Here is a 17129-nt window from a genome sequence, read left to right as displayed (position 1 = left end):
GCTGCGCGACCTAGGGCCAAACGCTTTGCTAGCAAAAACCGACATAGAGTCTGCCTTTCGGCTCTTGCCAGTGCATCCAGAAGACTATCATCTCCTAGGTTTCCAAGTGAATTTCCAGTACTATTATGACAGGTGCATGCCAATGGGCTGCGCAGTGTCATGCAAATATTTTGAGATGTTCAGCACGATGCTACAGTGGTTGTTTGTATTAAGAACAGGGCACAAAGAGATAGTGCATTACTTGGATGATTTTATGATCATGGGCCCCCCTGCTTCAGAGAAGTGTGGGCAGGCCTTGAGCGAGCTGGTAGCTTTGTTTGAAGAACTGGGTGTGCCGCTGGCCCCTGGTAAGACAGTGGGCCCTGATACCAGCATGTCCTTCTTGGGCATTGAGATTGATACAGTGGCTGTGGAATGCAGGCTGCCGCTAGACAAAGTAAGGGCTTTCTCGCAGGCAATAGACGCTGCCTTAGCAGGTCCCAAGGTCACCCTGCATCAACTTCAGGTACTAGTGGGACAGTTGAACTTCGCACTAAGGATCACTCCGATGGGCCGCCCGTTCTCGAGATCCATTGCCCGAGCCATGGCGGGTCTCACTCAGAAGTATCACCACGTAAGGTTACAAGCAGATGGGAAGGAAGACTTAAGGATTTGGCGTAGTTTTTCGAGGGATTTCAATGGAAAGGTAATTTGGCCCGAGCCGGCGATTTCCAAATCAGAATTGGGCCTGCTCACTGACTCAGCAGGTAGCATTGCCTTTGGGGCAATATTGGGGCCTCAGTGGTGATGGGGTGATTGGCCAGCGGCATGGCATGAGAGTGGTCTGTCTAGGAACATAGCCTTCTTAGAGCTCTTCCCAATCATAGTGGCAGTGGAAATCTGGGCACCATTCTTTAGGAACAAGACTGTAATCTTTTGGTCTGACAATATGGCAGTAGTGGAAGCCATCAATAGGCAAGGAGCTACATGTAAGCACGTGTTACGATTGTTGAAGCATTTGGTCCTGGCTTGTTTGAAACTATATTTGGTGTTCAAGGCACCACATATCCCCGGTGTAAATAACCAGGCTGCTGATGCTTTGTCTCGCCTCAAGCTGCAGGAGTTCAGAAAGTATCACCCTCAGGCAGATGAGCGGATGACGGTGTTTCCGGCATCTTTGTGGAAGATTGGAGTCCCGGAATAGCAGGGCTCGTGGGAGCATCATTGAGTGAACGCACGAGACGGACATACCAGCAGCAGTTCAGAGCGTACAGGATGTTCGCTGGGCCAACGAGCCGGTCCCCCCTTTTTTCCACTGAGATGCTTTGCGAGTATTTAATGGCACTTAGAAATCAGGGTAGACCGGCGTCTTACGCCAGGGCACGCGTAACGGCAATAATCTTCTTTGCGAAATTGGCAGGTCAACAAGACCCCGAGGCAACTTTTGTGGTAAGGAGGGCTCTGTCAGGCTGGGCTAGGCTGGAAGGGGCAAAGAAAGACATGAGGAGGCCTTTGGAAGTAAAGACGCTAAGGGACATTTTAGGGATATTACAGTCCGTATGCGTGTCCCAATATGAATGCATACTATTCAGGGCAGCCTTCTCCCTAGCTTTATATGGGGCTTTCTGGCTGGGCGAATTGGTAGGGGCTTCAAAAAGAGATCACACAGGGGGCCTCCAGTGGCAGGACACAAGATTAGACCCTAGGGGTTTGGAGGTGGTACTAAGGAGATCCAAGACAGACCCGTTGGGGAAGGGGTCCTTAATTCACTTATCTCCAGCTCCAGGGGATGTGGTGTGCCCCATAGCCAATATGGAAGCATATCGGCTAATACGGCCCAGTTGGGGGGGGGCAGGCTCTGTTCATACATGAGCAGGGGGGTTGCCTATCTCAATTCCAGCTCAGGGCTGTGTTTCAACGGGCTTTGGACTGCCTAGGGTTGGATCCTAAGGGATATTCATCTCACTCCTTAAGGATAGGGGCAGCAACGCTGGCTGCAGGAGCTGGTTTACCGGCTGAGACGGTTAAGAAAGTGGGGCGCTGGTCATCATCTTGTTTTAAGCGCTATATTCGGCCTGAGTTACTTTGAAATTAAGTTCAGTATATAGAGTTGACCACGCTGACATTGTTTTTCTTCTCCCTCGCTATTAGTATGTCAACTAAAGTAATCTGGGTGTTGGGACACTCGTTCGTGCGGCGCGCCATGGTCCGGCTGCGGCAGAAGCGAGTGGCAAAACCAGTGGGTTTAAAAAGGACATCATTCTTATGGCGAGGCGTCGGTGGTCTGCAAATCCGGCAGTTGCGTCAACTGGTTGAGGAGACACGGGAACGCGAGGGACATCCGTCCCCGGATCTAATAATCTTGCACCTGGGAGGAAATGTCATGGTGAAATTGGGTCGCATGGCAGTAAGAGAGGACTTACTGGCTGAATTTGCCTGGCTGGGGAGAACATTCCCACGGGCCCCGATTGCGTGGTCATGCATGATCCCTCGCCGGACTTGGGCGGAGGGGGTCAGATCCCGGGCCTTGAATGTGTCGGTGAGACGCCTCAACGGGGAGTTGGCCAAGTTGTGCTCAGGTCTGGGCCGCTTGTGCCATATTCCTCACAGACTAATAACTGGGGACAAGATGTTTCACCACGACGGCGTTCACTTATCGGACATTGGCACGGACATGTGGATCAGGGGGACCTGGTAATTTGTGCAAAACCTGTTTTTTGGTGGGGGGGTGAAGGACCTGGGGGCCCTGGTCACCCTAGTGGCGGAAAAGGGGTCACAGAGCTGTGAATTTTAGGGTAACGGGAGGCCCGCTGGCACACTCCCGAGGCCAGCAATGAGGGGAGAGACGGTAAGCTCTCCGCAGGGAGAATAGGGACACCGGCTGCTGGAGAGGCAAAGGCGACAGGTCACACGAGCCTCCTTGGCAGCCTGGTGGCGAGGGGTGGGCCCCCCGGAAATAGACGGACAAGGACCAAGGGCTGGGGGGCTCACCACTCAAGGACGCAGGTGGGTTGTGCCTTCCGTGGTTCTCAATCGTTGGGGATGCGAGCCAGGAGGCCCCTTAGTGCTGGAGGGTATTAGGGACAAGAATATTGGGTTATGAATTCAGAACGCTTATAAACATTAAATGTGGAAAAAATTAATTTGTAACCTGAAAAGTTTATCAATGTTATTGATTGTCATGTTTATGATTATCTTGTTGTATTAAACATGGCCTTATTTTCCCACACCTTGGAGTATTGAATGGTTTGTGGGTACTCAATGGGTGGAACGGGGTTGCTCTGGGGGGTCCGGGTCGTAAGCAACTTCCGCCCCATCTCGCTACTCCCCTATCTCAGTAAGATCTGAGAAGCTCATGTAGCTTATTGCCTTAGCTCTTTTATTGAACATTCACTGTTCCTTGACCCCCAACAGGCAGGATTTAGACTAGCACACTCCACGGAGTTAGTCATCCTAGCAGTCATGGACAAGCTTAGGAAGGGGGTCGATCAAAACATCTCCCAGGCCCTCGTACTTCTGGATCTGTCGGCGGCTTTTGACACGGTCGATCATGATCTCCTGATCGACCGTGTCAGCAATGCCAGCATCCAGGGACTGGCCCTGAACTGGATCTCCTCCTTCTTAGACAATCGTTTCCAGGCAGTCTGCCTAGCCAACTTCTCAGCTGTGAAAGTCAGGCTGACAAGTGGGGTCCCTCAGGGGTCTTCTCTCTCAACCCCTTCTTTTTAATCTGTACATGTCACCTTTGATACGCTCCCTACGCAACAGTGAAGTAGCTGCTTTTAGCTACGCCGACGACCTTCAGCTGGTGTTTAAAATCGACTCCTCCACCACCTCAGACTCCAACTTCGAGTCCACCATGAACCTCATCAGTAACTGGATGTACGCCAATCAATTGAAGCTCAACCCTGACTAGACTGAGCTAATCCTGACCGGCGGCACCTCCAATCCTTGGAACCTTAACTTCTGGCCTCCTCTCTTAGGCAACCCTCCTCACCCAGCACAATCCTTAAAAAGCCTAGGGGTCATAATAAGCAAAGGTCTGTCCATGAATTCCCAGATCAGCGCGGTGGTATCATCTTGCTTCTTCCATTTACGTAGAATCCGGAAAATTTGCAGATTCCTAACCACCGAGGCCCTAACTCTAGTTCTCCTGGCTCTGGTCATTTCCCGTATCGACTACGCCAACTCACTCTATGTTGGCATTCCAGCTTACCAGCTCCATCGCCTACAAATGGTTCAGAACCAAGCAGCTAGGCTCATCTTATCAACCCAGACATCAACATGTCCGCCCCTTGATGAAGAGTCTCCACTGGCTCCCAGTGGCCAAACGCTGCGCATTCAAATTGGGTTGTACTATCTTTAAAGCCCTGGCCGGTTAAGGCCCGGCATTTATCTCCTCTATGATACATCGCTATACCCCCTCACGTGAACTTCGCTCCTCCCACTTGAACCTGCTCACTGTCCCCCCCTCAAAGCGGAAAAAAACACGGTGGTCCTAGATTCTCTCTTCTGGCCCCTCAATTCTGGAACTCCCTTCCCACGGAGTTCAGATCAGTAACCTCATACACCCGTTATAGAACACTCGTTAAAATTCTCGTTTTCTCAGGCATACGAGTAAGCATCTGTCACTAAACTACTGCCGCATCCCGTTATTAGCGCCATGAAACCGCTTGGTGTAAGCGCGCTTTACAAATAATTTTAACATAACATAACGTTGATCTCGGGCAAGCAGATGGCACTGCTGATGGCAGGCAAACCAGGGCTTTAGTGAGACTAGGGATCACGGCGACAGCAGCCCCGAACCAGGGACCGACCAGCCAACAGAAGGGGAGGGTAAACTACTGCTACAAGCACACCATTATTTTGCCCCAAAACAAGGATCCTCAGAGCACCAAAATCGTCACAACAACCAAGAAAAAAAGCCTAAAATGGCACCAACGCCCTATGCACCTCCAGCTGAAACAGTGTTCCCCAAATAACGCTAGATCCTAAAAAGTAAGGTGCAGATTTACAAGCCCCTTGTGCCACTTTTGCGTCACTTTTCCCATGTTAAAAATGACGCAAAAGTGGCGCAAGGGCCTTGTTACAAGCCCCTTGCGCCCCCGGTACGTCACTTTTTCCAATATTAAAAGTTACACACCAGCAGCACAAGGGGCTTGTAAATAAGCGCCCAAATGCTCAAACCATTATTGCGCCTCTACGCAGCAAAAATGCCACGGGCGCCTCGTTCACCTGAAACAAAGCTAGCACCACCAAAATGGGGAGCTTGCTCAAACTCTTACAACTATCAGAACAAAACAAGCAATAAAACGTGAACGTCCCTCTCCCCAGAGAAGGGGGAAATTGGGCCCGCACAGCTAGCCGCTGGCCACCCACACAGCCGCTCTGCTCAATTTACAACGACATCGCAGCGGACATGCAGGCATCCCGCCCGCAGCGGCTCCTAGTGTTAGCCGGGGGTCTTGTCCAGCAGTGTCAGGGGGCAGCGCAGCTTGCGGCCAGGTGGGCAGGAACAAAGAGTCTGAACCCTATACCTCGCCGCACCTTTCTTGGTGCCGCCCTTTGGCCATGCCCCACTGCCACTCTCGCCGCCGCACGACTTCCCAAGATGCTGGTCGGCGCAGGGTGATTAACGAGACTGCGGGTCATGCCCAAGGCAGAAGCATCGTTGTATGGGCCACCTTTCAATGCTTATTTACTGAATAATTTGAGAACAGCAATCAATATTGAACAGTGAGTGTGCCAGGTGGAAAAACGTGCTGGATGCTCATACGAGGGATGCAAAATCGGTGCAGCGTCCCACACAGTGAGAAAGTACTCTAGCAAGATAACATTAGTAATAAGGTTCGTGAGACCAAAATGTTGATGGTCATTTGATCCTAAAGGGATAAAGTATCGTCAGTAGGACCTAGAACATACTTGGCTTGATTAGGGGTAATGTAGTATAATTGAGCGTCAATTATTCCAGCTCGCCAATCAGAGGAAAATGCTCGAATTCCAAGGATAGAAGGGGGACGATTGGACTAAGGCGGCAAAAAAACCGGAGTTAAGAGCACACAAGGAATACACTGAATATCCAGTGAGCAGGAGGGGTGCCAAAAAACGTCTATACTTGGAAGAGTACGCCACCCAGCAGGGTCAGTCACACAGGAGGGTCTGACAGGTAATTGTGGTACAGAACACCCTTCAGATCCCGGGGCTCCAAGGCCACTGCACCCGCTGCACTGTTGAGAGCTAGGCCGGGAGTTTTGTGAGGGAACAGCGGCCATATACAGCCACTCCTCGGATCCCCTCGCTACACTGACAGCAGTTCTCGGGGTTCATTCAGATCAGCCGGTTTCCGTTTGCTGCAGCCAGGGGTCGCCCTGTTTGATTCCCTTAAATCGGGTTGTTGTTGTGGTGCTGGCACCAGACTTGAATAGCTCCAGAACTTTAGTCCTGGTCCACGGGCAATGCTGTGGTTTTCAGAAGATACCGTCCGTTTTTAGCTGATTTGTGGGGCTATTTTACGGTCTAGTGGGCCAGTTTTAACAGCTGATTTTCCTGATATTCCCACAAAAATCACCTACAGCAAGCACAAAGCATGCAATCTCCCATACCAACACTTCAACAGCGCGTCTCTACAGCTTTAAAACTGTCCCGATTTGCATACATGGGCCATTTTCTTTTTGCTTTCTGATTCGCTGATGACGGCCACTGATATTTTCGTGCCTGGGCCCATCTTCTGTCCCAATCTGACCCTGTTAAAAAACAGACCCCTCAGCGGATCCGTTCAGTGCACGGGGTTGGGCCCTAGGTAGGATTTGCATAGGCTTACAGGCGTTATTTAATATTAAGGAGTGTGTAAAACGCGCGTAACATGCAGTCAACGATGTCCGAGTGTCTGTAGCAAAGGGGGCGGGTGGGGCTGGGGGAGGGTAAAACACCAAACTGATCTCACTTTTTGTATTAACAGTTAAGCACCTCCGGAAGGCTCACTGCCGTCCCACTTCCCATCTTCTCATAATATCCTCCTCTTCCGCGTGAGTCGTTACTCTCCACTCGCATTTTAAGTGGGCACTGCCATTCACAACGAGTCGTCGCACTGTCGCTGAGGAGAAATGTGTGGGAATGCGAGCGCGCGCGATGCCCTCTGTGGCCCGTGCACGTGCAGGTCTGCAGGGAGCAGCCGGATCTCACGCGCACTGGGTGGAGCGCACCTTTCGGCACCGACGGAGCGTGATCTGCAGAAGGTAAGGCGCGAGGCCACTCGCGGTTGTCTACGGTCTGTTATCAAACGTTTGTGCGTGAAACCATGTAAACACTCACTTCACGAGGCAGCCCCAGAAGGCACGTCGGCCGCGTAATGCGTTTAGGATGATTGCGGTGCCTTGTATCAATCTTTATCAGTGGCGCGCACACCACTCCTCGGAGTGCCGTGGGTGGGTGAGTCAATCTCGACATTCACTTTTTAAAAGTAATTGTCATTGTCTTTCTGGGTTGAGTTGGAATTCACTGCACGTTTTTTCCTAACCCTGAAGATAAGGGTAATTGTATTGTCATTGGGAATGGGGGTTAAACCGCGTGTACCCCACAGGCCTAGCCAGGGAGTCTCCTTTCTGACCCTCCCCCGTCCCCCTCCCGCTGCATGCTAAACGTGCATGGGGGCAGTTAGCTCAGCAATGCGATGCGTTTGTTCCAGGGGCTCTGCACACACATAAAAGACAATGAGGGGCTCATTAGTCAGTGGGCGCAGATTACCCTGCTGTGCTCACTCTGTAATCTCCCCTCGGGAGTGCCCCCTCCCCACCCAGTACTCACTAGTGAATTACAAACACCTGACCCGAGCAGTGCCCCTTCTATTCCGAACTTTGCGCCTTCTGTCGCACACGCGCTCTCTAACTTAACTTTTTGCAGTGCCCGGACTTTTGCCCCCTGTTAGTCTCCGAGGATGGTCTAAAAGACGTTGACGAGATAGGAGTCTCTGTAGCCCCTGCGACTTAAACGTTGCTGGAAAGGCCATGGAAGGCATTAAAACGCGGGGCACCTTTGAACAGGCTGGAAAAGACCTCGTCCTTGAGTCAACATGGACACCAAATGTCAATTCGGAGCAGTGACAGTTGGGTGAAATACAGGGGAGTAGTTACCAGTGGTGCAGCAGGTGCAGTAGCACAGGGGTCCAGAGTCCTGGGGGCTCATTGAACGCTGCTGTATTTTAATAGCCCAAGTGTAGTCAAGGGGGACATTCCCCTTGCTTGCACCAGGTTTCCATGGCATCCTTGCTACACAATTGGTGACCAGTGTGTATGAACTGGGGGCAGCCTTGCAGGCGCTGTGTGCACCGACCACTGTAATGCTGGCTGGCATCAACCGCATCAAATCCAGGAGACATCTAACGGACATCACGCCCTTCTTTACTTTGAAAAAAAAAAGTTTGCTTTTTAAAGACTGTTTACATTCAGCACAGTTCCCAAGAATAGACTGGCCTAAGCAGTGCTTTCACCGCTGCTCCTCTTAAGTGCTATTTCTTTCACCCCTCAGAGGCGCTGCCGGCCATTTACATAGGCGATGGGTGTGTAAATATAAGTGATTATCGCAGCATGGGCAGCGCATTGTTCGGGGAGTTCAGACCATCAGCCGCAGAAAGGATTCCTCCAGTGAATGTCGTCCGAGCAGCCAGAGAGTCTGTGCAGGGCCCGGGGAGGCCTATTTAAGGGACGGCCCGGCGCGCCGCGGCCATTTCACCCCTCTGTGCCGCGCCATGTGGGACGCTCTCGCCCTTTGCTGTCTGCTCTCTCTCCTCCAGGAGGGCCGGGCCCTGCCGCTCTACCCCAGGCACAGCCAGGTGTCCGCCCGGCACTGGGCCGCCGGAAGGTCCGAGGATGTGGGTTTCGGCGTGGACTACAATGACCTCGGCAGGGCGGACCCCCGACTTCAGTGCCTGCACATGAGCCAGCCCTGGAGCAGCGGGCACCACAAGTTGGCCGCGCTGGAGGACAGCGCCCCCTTTAGGCTCCGGGTGCGCACTGCTGCCTCGGGACCCCCCAGGCCCGTCTTTCCCCACCAGCATCTCTTCCAGTACATCAAGCGGATTTACAGCTGCTGTAAGCTGGGCTTCCCCTGCAGGAAAATCAAGGGTCTCCAGGGACGAGTACTACTAGGTAAGTGTCACTATCTACAGTTCGACTCCACTTTACTCCATGACTGGTTAACAATCGCACAGGCAGATGGCATTTATTTACATTGAGATAGAGGAGGAGGTTAAACGCTGCAAATCGCGGTAGCCTCGGAGCGCATTTATCGGCCTGTGTCCCGAGACGTACATTGCTAATTTAAAATTCCCTAAAAAAGAGTTAATAATACTTAAACTCCCTAAGTTTCATTTGCACAATTTCTTTAAGGGTTGCCGGAATGTTTATTTCGTTGAATTCTTCATAGGGCCACTGGCCTCGCTGAATTTGATTGTCAAAACTTGTACGAATTTCGACGTTGTTTGTGTCTGTCTGTGTCCTTTAGTTTAGTAGTTTTATTATTGCATTCTCTCTTCAATGACTTGCTACAACACGCCTACGTGCATGTTATCTTTGCATTTTTTAGCGCACAGCACCTCTATGAATTGGGTGGTGTCGACGCGCATTGAAGCCACATCACCACTATATTTCCTTTCCTCGCTATAGATTAGATTTTATATCCATGCTCCTTAAAGCATTACACCCAGTCGTATTTCAGGTATTACCAGAACCACGAGTGTTGCAGGTTTGCTGTTTGCTAATGCCCCCACACAAAGTAATCACTGGTTGCTTCGAGGTATTCCCAATATCTATACTAGAAAAGAAAGAAACACATGTACATCTTATTTTGAAAAAAGATTAAACAAAGTTTTTTGGGGGTATCTCTGCATGATGCTTGAGTAGCTCTGAAATGCCCTTCTTAGACTTAAGGGGGCGCGAGCTGGACCAGGGCTCGCTATACCAATGCAACAATAAAAAAAAAATACAAATAATGACTATTAAATGAAGAACCGGACGGTTAACCATATGCCGTTCTCCATCTCTCCCTGGGTGCTAGGTCCACGGAAGCCCGGCAGGGGCGTAGCTATCAATAGCCCCGCAGGTGCAGTGGCGCCGAGGCCCAGCTGTTTAAGGGGCGACTGCATCCTACTCATAACTGTATTTTATTACCAAACCAGATGACAGGGCCGCCGGGGGGCCCATGGCACCACTGCGGCAAATAGCGCTTTGTAATTGAATCGCGCGTTTTATAGCGCATTTGGCACCTAGTTAAACTCCGAGGTGCGTAATCGACAGTCTGGAAACAGCTTGACAGAGTGAAGCTTCCTGGGGATATATACACTGCGCAAAGTAGTCTCAGCCCAGGACCGTTTTCCGAGTACGTGCAGGAAGCTCTCTCTAGAAGGAGCCGGTGTTCTAAACTTCGATTGGTGGCACGGTGTCCTCTATGTTATGCGCATGCGTTAGTTGTGCATGACTCCTAATGTGCCCTAACACTCACAAAATGCTTTCTGTGATATTCTGGATTTGAGAATTTTAACACTCCCAGACTATTGCGGGGGAAATTATTTTACACCTACCTCGCAACCTTATGCTTTGAGTAGCTTCACCGCCATCCGTCGACTTCTGGGGTACAGTCTCAGACGGGAGGCAGAAAAATGGTTGGAACGGTGGGGGTGGTATCAGATCTAGATCTCAAGAGAGCCGCCGGGGCAACAACGAGAACAATGCTCACGTCGAGTAGCTGCACTTAAGCAGAGGAACGCAACAATCTTCACTCAGCAGTAGTGACTATTTACCTCTAGAGATAGTGCTATTCGAGATGAAGTAGCAGTTGCATTCATATTTATGAAAGTGTTATTGTCATGGTTAGTGTGTTGTTCTTCTTATCTGTTAAAAGTCACGATGTAAAGTTAAAGAGACCTTTTTATATTTTTTAAATGTCCCAGTTTTTGTGTTTTAGCATTATTGAACGAGTTAGAGTCGCATTCTTTGTGCAAGGTGACACAGTGACATTTGCAATATAACAAGTTGCTGCCGTGCCAGCACCGCTTTAACCCTGCTGACCTAAAATGCATTAATATGCAAAGAGCTAATTCAAGAAGTTGGTTCACCCACTCAAAACAAGTACAACGTTATAATAAAAAACATTCATAGAACGTAGTAGGAAAAAGACTGTCAGCAAAGTGTATGTAAATAAAAGTTAAACAAGTTACCACAAGTAATGACAACTTTTGGTCTCAAAGGTCGTTATAAACCTGTTGGGATGTAAAGGAAGGGATCGGTCTAGTGGCAACATTGCTGGTCTTAAGGCAACCACAAGTAAATTCCAACCCAGGCTTTCCCACTTCTCTTAGTTTGCTCCTATGTCTCCGGTCCCAGACCAGTGAATATTTGGTGGTGGGCACTATTACTTGCACTAAAACTTCTATCTTCCAATTGAGTCTGGGGAAAATCTGGATCAGTTTGTGGTGTTGTGTTTGTGGTGTTGCACTGTCCAGGTCGGATCATCCACTCACCCCAAATTGTATTATATGGTGCTGTCAAGCAAAGATGCTGGGAGTTGTCGGAGTGGCGCAGCTTGCACATTCTCACCCTCTCACCTCTCTTCCTTTCAGATGGGCCTCTGACGGACTTGGAGTTTTACATGGACCCTCAGACGCTGGAGCTGTCTGTACAGAGAGCAGAGCTGCATCTGGAGGTGTCCAACCCAGACCATGTGACTGTGGTGCCAGTGCTGCAGACCCCGGGCTTCAGCAGCTCAAGGTACGTGTCTGGCAGTGGTGCCATCCAGTTCCTGTGCGAGTGTTTGTTTGCCCATTTATCCAGTGCTAATCAAGTGCTTTGCGAGTGAGTGCTTCTAGACCTTGTTTAGGTGGTCAGGCGTAGAGGCAAGGTGGCCTATACAGACATGTGGAAAGACTTAGTAATTTGAAAGGCCTACACTGCTAAGTTGAGACTGTGTCCCCTTTCAAAGTGCCTGCAAGTGCTTTGAAGCAGCCTCTGGTTCAGTTAAGTGCATGACATATTCCTTATGAGATGGCATTAACTAGTGCCAGAACCCTTATTCCTCATGAGATGGCATCAACTATTGCCAAAACTCTTCTCAAAAGTCTTGTGTTTGCAGCATGAGGGATTGCTGAACAGGGCTTCAAAGGAGACTCTGATATGGGAGTGTTTTATACCCTACTCCTGAAAGTGAAAAAAAGTTTGTAATTTAGTGGAGTAAAATATTTTTTACCGGATTCAAATGCTTGTTTCACGCACAAGTGCGCCTTTACATAAAAAAATGCATTTGTTACTGATGATAGACAGAGCCCTCTTTAATGTGGGAGTTGGGGAGCATCCACACATGAATATGTAAAACAAATTAACCAGATGTTCTAACCTCTGACTGTTCACAAACAGGAAGAACTAAAGATCTCTGGTATGTAAAACACTTGAGGGCAGACTTACAAAGTTTAAAATGCAACACAGTGTAGCAACAAAAGTGTGTTGCAGGGAAGGCAGAGTGTTATATCTACTAAGGTATGGCCCAGTTTCTGCCCCCCCACCCCCACCCCGAGCTGGAACACTTTGGGCTTCCTTGCGCCTATGCATACTCTCTTGCACCATATTGTAAGATGTCAAGCATAGATTTTGTACTAGCGGGGGTAATAACAATATGCTAGACGTAGTTCAACATATTTCTTGCATGTGTTGTTATACAGTGCACTACACATGCAAAATTGGAAACAAACTTTATGCCTGCCTTGAGGAGGAGGTCATTTTTGGCACAAAGTCCTGTCTACATTTTTTTAGTAGATAGGGCTTTATGTAAAAATCCAATGGTAGTTACATGGAAACGCCCGTATTCCACCCATACATTGCACCGTCGCTCTTTTCTGTTACCTTGGGGATGCTTTCCAATGCCCATCAGGATTTGCGCTGAAAAGCAACCCCCAAAAAATGCTTTGCACTGGCATGTGCCACTTTTGTGATGCAAACCCGGCGCAAAATGTTAGTAAATCTTTCCTCTGGTCCGAGCCTTGATGAAGAACAGTCCATACAAACTACACAATGGCAGGTTTCCAGTTTTATTTAACAAAAAAAGGAAATCTTTGTCTAATCCATAGATTGATGTGTATGTGTAGAGGGCCAATCCCAGCACAGAATGCACCATAAATTATAATGCATACCCAGTGAAATCATGGAGCAATTGATTGCAAACACATGGCCAGGAGGCACATGGGTACTTTGATCTTCGCATTGAAGCAGGGAAGTTTCCATCGTGGTTCCAGAAACCACAAGGAATATCCCATGTAGCACAAATGCGAAAGATTTAAGAACTAGCACACCCATCATAAAGTGTTATGATCAACGTCCCCTCCTAAAGATGATTAATGGCACTGGTCAATACTTGCATATGGTAATTGATGTCCGGTCAGAACTGCGAAACTCCACAGCTTGAATCACTGCACATGCAAAGACCTACAATTAGGGTCCACTGTGTGCGTTACACAGCCCGTGTACAGAACTGAAGATCAACAAAATGGTGCTTAAATGTACTCATGTGGTGTCTGTAGCAAAGAGTCTTATTGTCTCCAAATTACAGCTGGGTGGGCTGCATACATTCATGAGATAAAACGACCCTACACAATTGCTGTTGGTTTGGGTGTAAATTGGACTGTGATAGAGAACATAAGTTCTGTTTATATCTTAATGATGCTACTTGGGCACCATTGGAGCATTAGAGTGCACTAAAGTTTCATGAAGGGATCACAGTCTTTCAATGTACAGGTCGCAGCAATCTATGTGATGAACCATGTTTCTACCGAGTGCATTGACAAAGCATAGAAGAAGCACTCTTGAAGCCCCATTCATGCAATGAAAGCACTGATGTTGTTTTCTGAATGCAATCCATAGTAGTTTGTTGAAGAACATTTGGACTTTTCCTTTACCATCCAGCTTATACCTGACACTTATTGTATCTCATTTGTTTTCACAGCCACACAAAGAAGGCCAGAGATGATGTTTTGGATCTGACACTGGATGTTATGTTTCTGTTCGACATGTTGAGAGAGGAGCCAGAGATGATGGCGAAGGAGGGGGCTGACCTCACTTTGAACCTGCTTTGCATCCAAGACAGTCTCCTGGTGCCTTGTGAATACCATGGCGTCAGCATTCTTCGTGCTCCCTTCATAGCTCTCTTGTATACATGAACACTTACCTCGTCGAAGAGACATATGACATTTAAAGATGGCTGCCCTGCTTCCAGGAAGCAGAATACTTAAAGAAATGCCAGCACATGTGTGCTTCGATGGCTTCTCAGCACAGACCTTCATTGCCTCTGAAAATCTGCACCTCTTGAGAGTGCATTGTAAGCATCATGTGTTGAACTCATGCACTTCATACCAGAACTGTAAAAATATTTATGTGTAGAAAGGTTATAAATATGTAATATAAATGTGTTTTTGTGCAGTCTATTCGTTGAAAATGTACATACTTTAGATTTATTTTGTTCTAGAATAAATATTTTAATATTCAGATTTTAATTCCTATGTTTCTGATGTGACTTTGCTTAGAGCCTCTATCTATAGCTATGCCAGGTAAACGCGGTGCATATGAAAACAAGCAAGTCTTCCGGGGTCGAAGTTACATTCACACTCTAGCAGATCTGATCAATGAACAACATAAAGGTTTCCTGACATTAGAAGCAGGGTTTCGGAAGGGATGGCAATGCTGATGAAAAGGTCCAGAGATTTGGAGCTTCAGCAGTGTGATGCTTTTTCTGGCAACTCATAGATTTGTGATCGGTGATGTGTAAACTTTGACCAGAAGAAAGTGGGGGCATATTTATCAAACAATCATGTAGCACAGCAAGTCACCATGCTGCACTGCGCTGTGTGATAGGGAAAGGGAAGGAATGCAACGTTTTTAACATTATAGGGCGCATACCTCTCATTTCCTAGCACTGGCGCACAATGCGCTGCCTAGCGCCAACGCATGTACCCATGCACCATTGTGTAAGGGGGCCTGCATAGTAAGCAGGATTGTTTTTGTGCAGGAAGAGTCACATTTCTGCACAAAAACAATCCCCGTGGGTATTTTCCTCTCTCTATGTGTGCTGCAGAATGCATGGTAATGCAACTGAATCTGTGCAAGTGAGGAGATCCTGGGCAGTGAGCGAAGGAGTGAATCTGATTGGATGAGAAGCTATGTAAATGTGAAGAGTGGATCGACGATGAGTGGTGTAAAATACTTCTGATTTGTAAAACTGTTTCAAATGAGATGATTATAGAGCACACAAAATGCTGGAATTAGGATTTGGCGGATTATAATTCTCATGTGAATTGTAAGATTACCTCTTCTGCTTTAAATGTACATCCAAGGTCTCTTTGCTGCCATCAGTGGAAAGGATCAAGGCATAATATCCCTTATTTAAGGATAGGCCTACCTATACAGTAGCTGACATACTGAGAGGTCTCTACCAGGGCTCAGATTTACTAAACGTTAGTGCCAGCACAGAGCCACAAAAAGTCTCACAAAGGTATTCTTTTTCCAGAGCAAAAAGGTATTTTGCACTGGAAATGTGCCCTTTTCTCAGCACAAAGAGTGCTTTGTATTTGGGGAGTATAACCGGATCATTACAGCGCAGACAGCCATAGTTTTTGACACAAATCCCGATCTACTAAGACGGCCAGACCAGGGTTCGTATCAAACACTAATGCCTACTTCAGTTTAAGCATGAGCTTGATAAGGATAAATGTTAAGCTTTCTCCAAAAACCTTTGAAATGCATGTCCAGAGTGTGGATTCCTTCTATGTTTGTCTAAGCACCGGAATTTGTACATAATGGCTGTGCTTGCAGTACAAAACCTATGCTAGCCAGCATACACTGACTTCAAGTCAGCGGGGGAAAGGCACAGCTCTTCCAGCCCATGATACAAACCATCCTAGCTAGGGAACCCTCCAAGACCCAGACTGAGGTGAAAGTCTTTCTAGGACTCACCGGGCAATACAGGAGATTTGTCTGGGGATATGGCACCATTGTTCGCCCCTGACTTCCTAGAAGCACCTCAAGATGGTGATCTGGATGGACGCTAGCCAGAACTCTTTTATTAAATATGTGGCGGAGACCACGAAGTTCGCAGAACAGTCTCTCCATTGCTAATAAAATCCAAATCTTTCCTGCCCATTCCTGCATTGTATGCACTGCTGGGCACTTCCCTTTCAGTGCCAAAAGTTGCTGAGCAGCTTGAAGCATGCTCCAGTCAGCTGTCGGAAATGCAGCAATCTCAGTCGGCACAAGGCTCAGAACAACTGTGGTGGGATCAGGCTTCAACCCACCACCCTCCTAATGTGTCCAAAGATCTTGTTCCAGAAGATCGACAGCCTAGGGCAGAACCACCACACACTAATCACATCCCCTCCTGGCGACAGTCCCTCCAACACCGACCATCTGTCGATTTATACATCTGTTTCAATTTGGCAGGCGTGATATGGCAGAGTCATGAGTTGGTACATTGTTTCACTATTTTGCACACTTCTACAAAGGGAGGGAATGTCACAAGAGTTTTGCCTTCAACAGTAGCACCATTCGGTATATGATCAGTTCGTGCTTCCTCGGACGTCATTGAGAATGGCGTAAATTATACAGATAAGGCCCTTTGGACCAGCATAGGTCGTGTACAGTTTCTCCCATGGTGTGAGAGTTCTAGTAGCTGCTGCTTGATTTATTGTGTGTAGGGCCCAGTGACGTAACTGAAATTGTCTCATACAGCCAAGTTCCTGTAAGTCATATTTTCATCTTACACTGGGTAAAGTCTTTAACAGTGTTTCCCAGGAACAGACTGTAAAATTCTACACCCATCATCGTACCAGTGAGCAAATACCTCTGGTGCAATCGCTGGAGTGAAATCTAGATTGCTCAGCAATGGGTTTAAAGGGGGAGGGGAAGGTGGTCAGGTGATGTTCCCACATCAGGGAATCCCAGATAACCATGGTCGGTTTAAGGATGTAGAAACATAACAGACTTTGGGTCTGGCATGTCTGGGAAGCCAGGGTAGGACCCATGGGGCTTGGCCCAATAACACTTCATCCATGTGGATCCAGTGGCGTTCAGTTTTACATTTGAACCTTTTGCAGAAGGCTCACACTTGGGCCACTTGATTCGAAT

General features: G+C 48.2%; 1 protein-coding gene across 1 annotated transcript; it reads left to right on the top strand.

The window, feature by feature from the left end:
- Window positions 1-7906: 7906 nt before the first annotated feature.
- Window positions 7907-14451, top strand: LOC146783962 (uncharacterized). The gene is made up of 3 exons (XM_085633325.1): window positions 7907-9122; window positions 11591-11738; window positions 13960-14451. Exons 1-3 carry the CDS (start codon window positions 8723-8725, stop codon window positions 14171-14173), a joined length of 762 nt encoding a protein of 253 aa, XP_085489451.1. The 5' UTR covers window positions 7907-8722; the 3' UTR covers window positions 14174-14451.
- The last annotated feature ends 2678 nt before the right edge of the window (window positions 14452-17129 follow it).

This window comes from Triturus cristatus, chromosome 11, assembly GCF_964204655.1.
Source record: "Triturus cristatus chromosome 11, aTriCri1.1, whole genome shotgun sequence".
Taxonomy (NCBI): domain Eukaryota; kingdom Metazoa; phylum Chordata; class Amphibia; order Caudata; family Salamandridae; genus Triturus; species Triturus cristatus.
The sequence above is the reverse complement of the archived record's forward strand: the minus strand, read 5'-3'. Positions and strand labels throughout refer to the sequence as shown.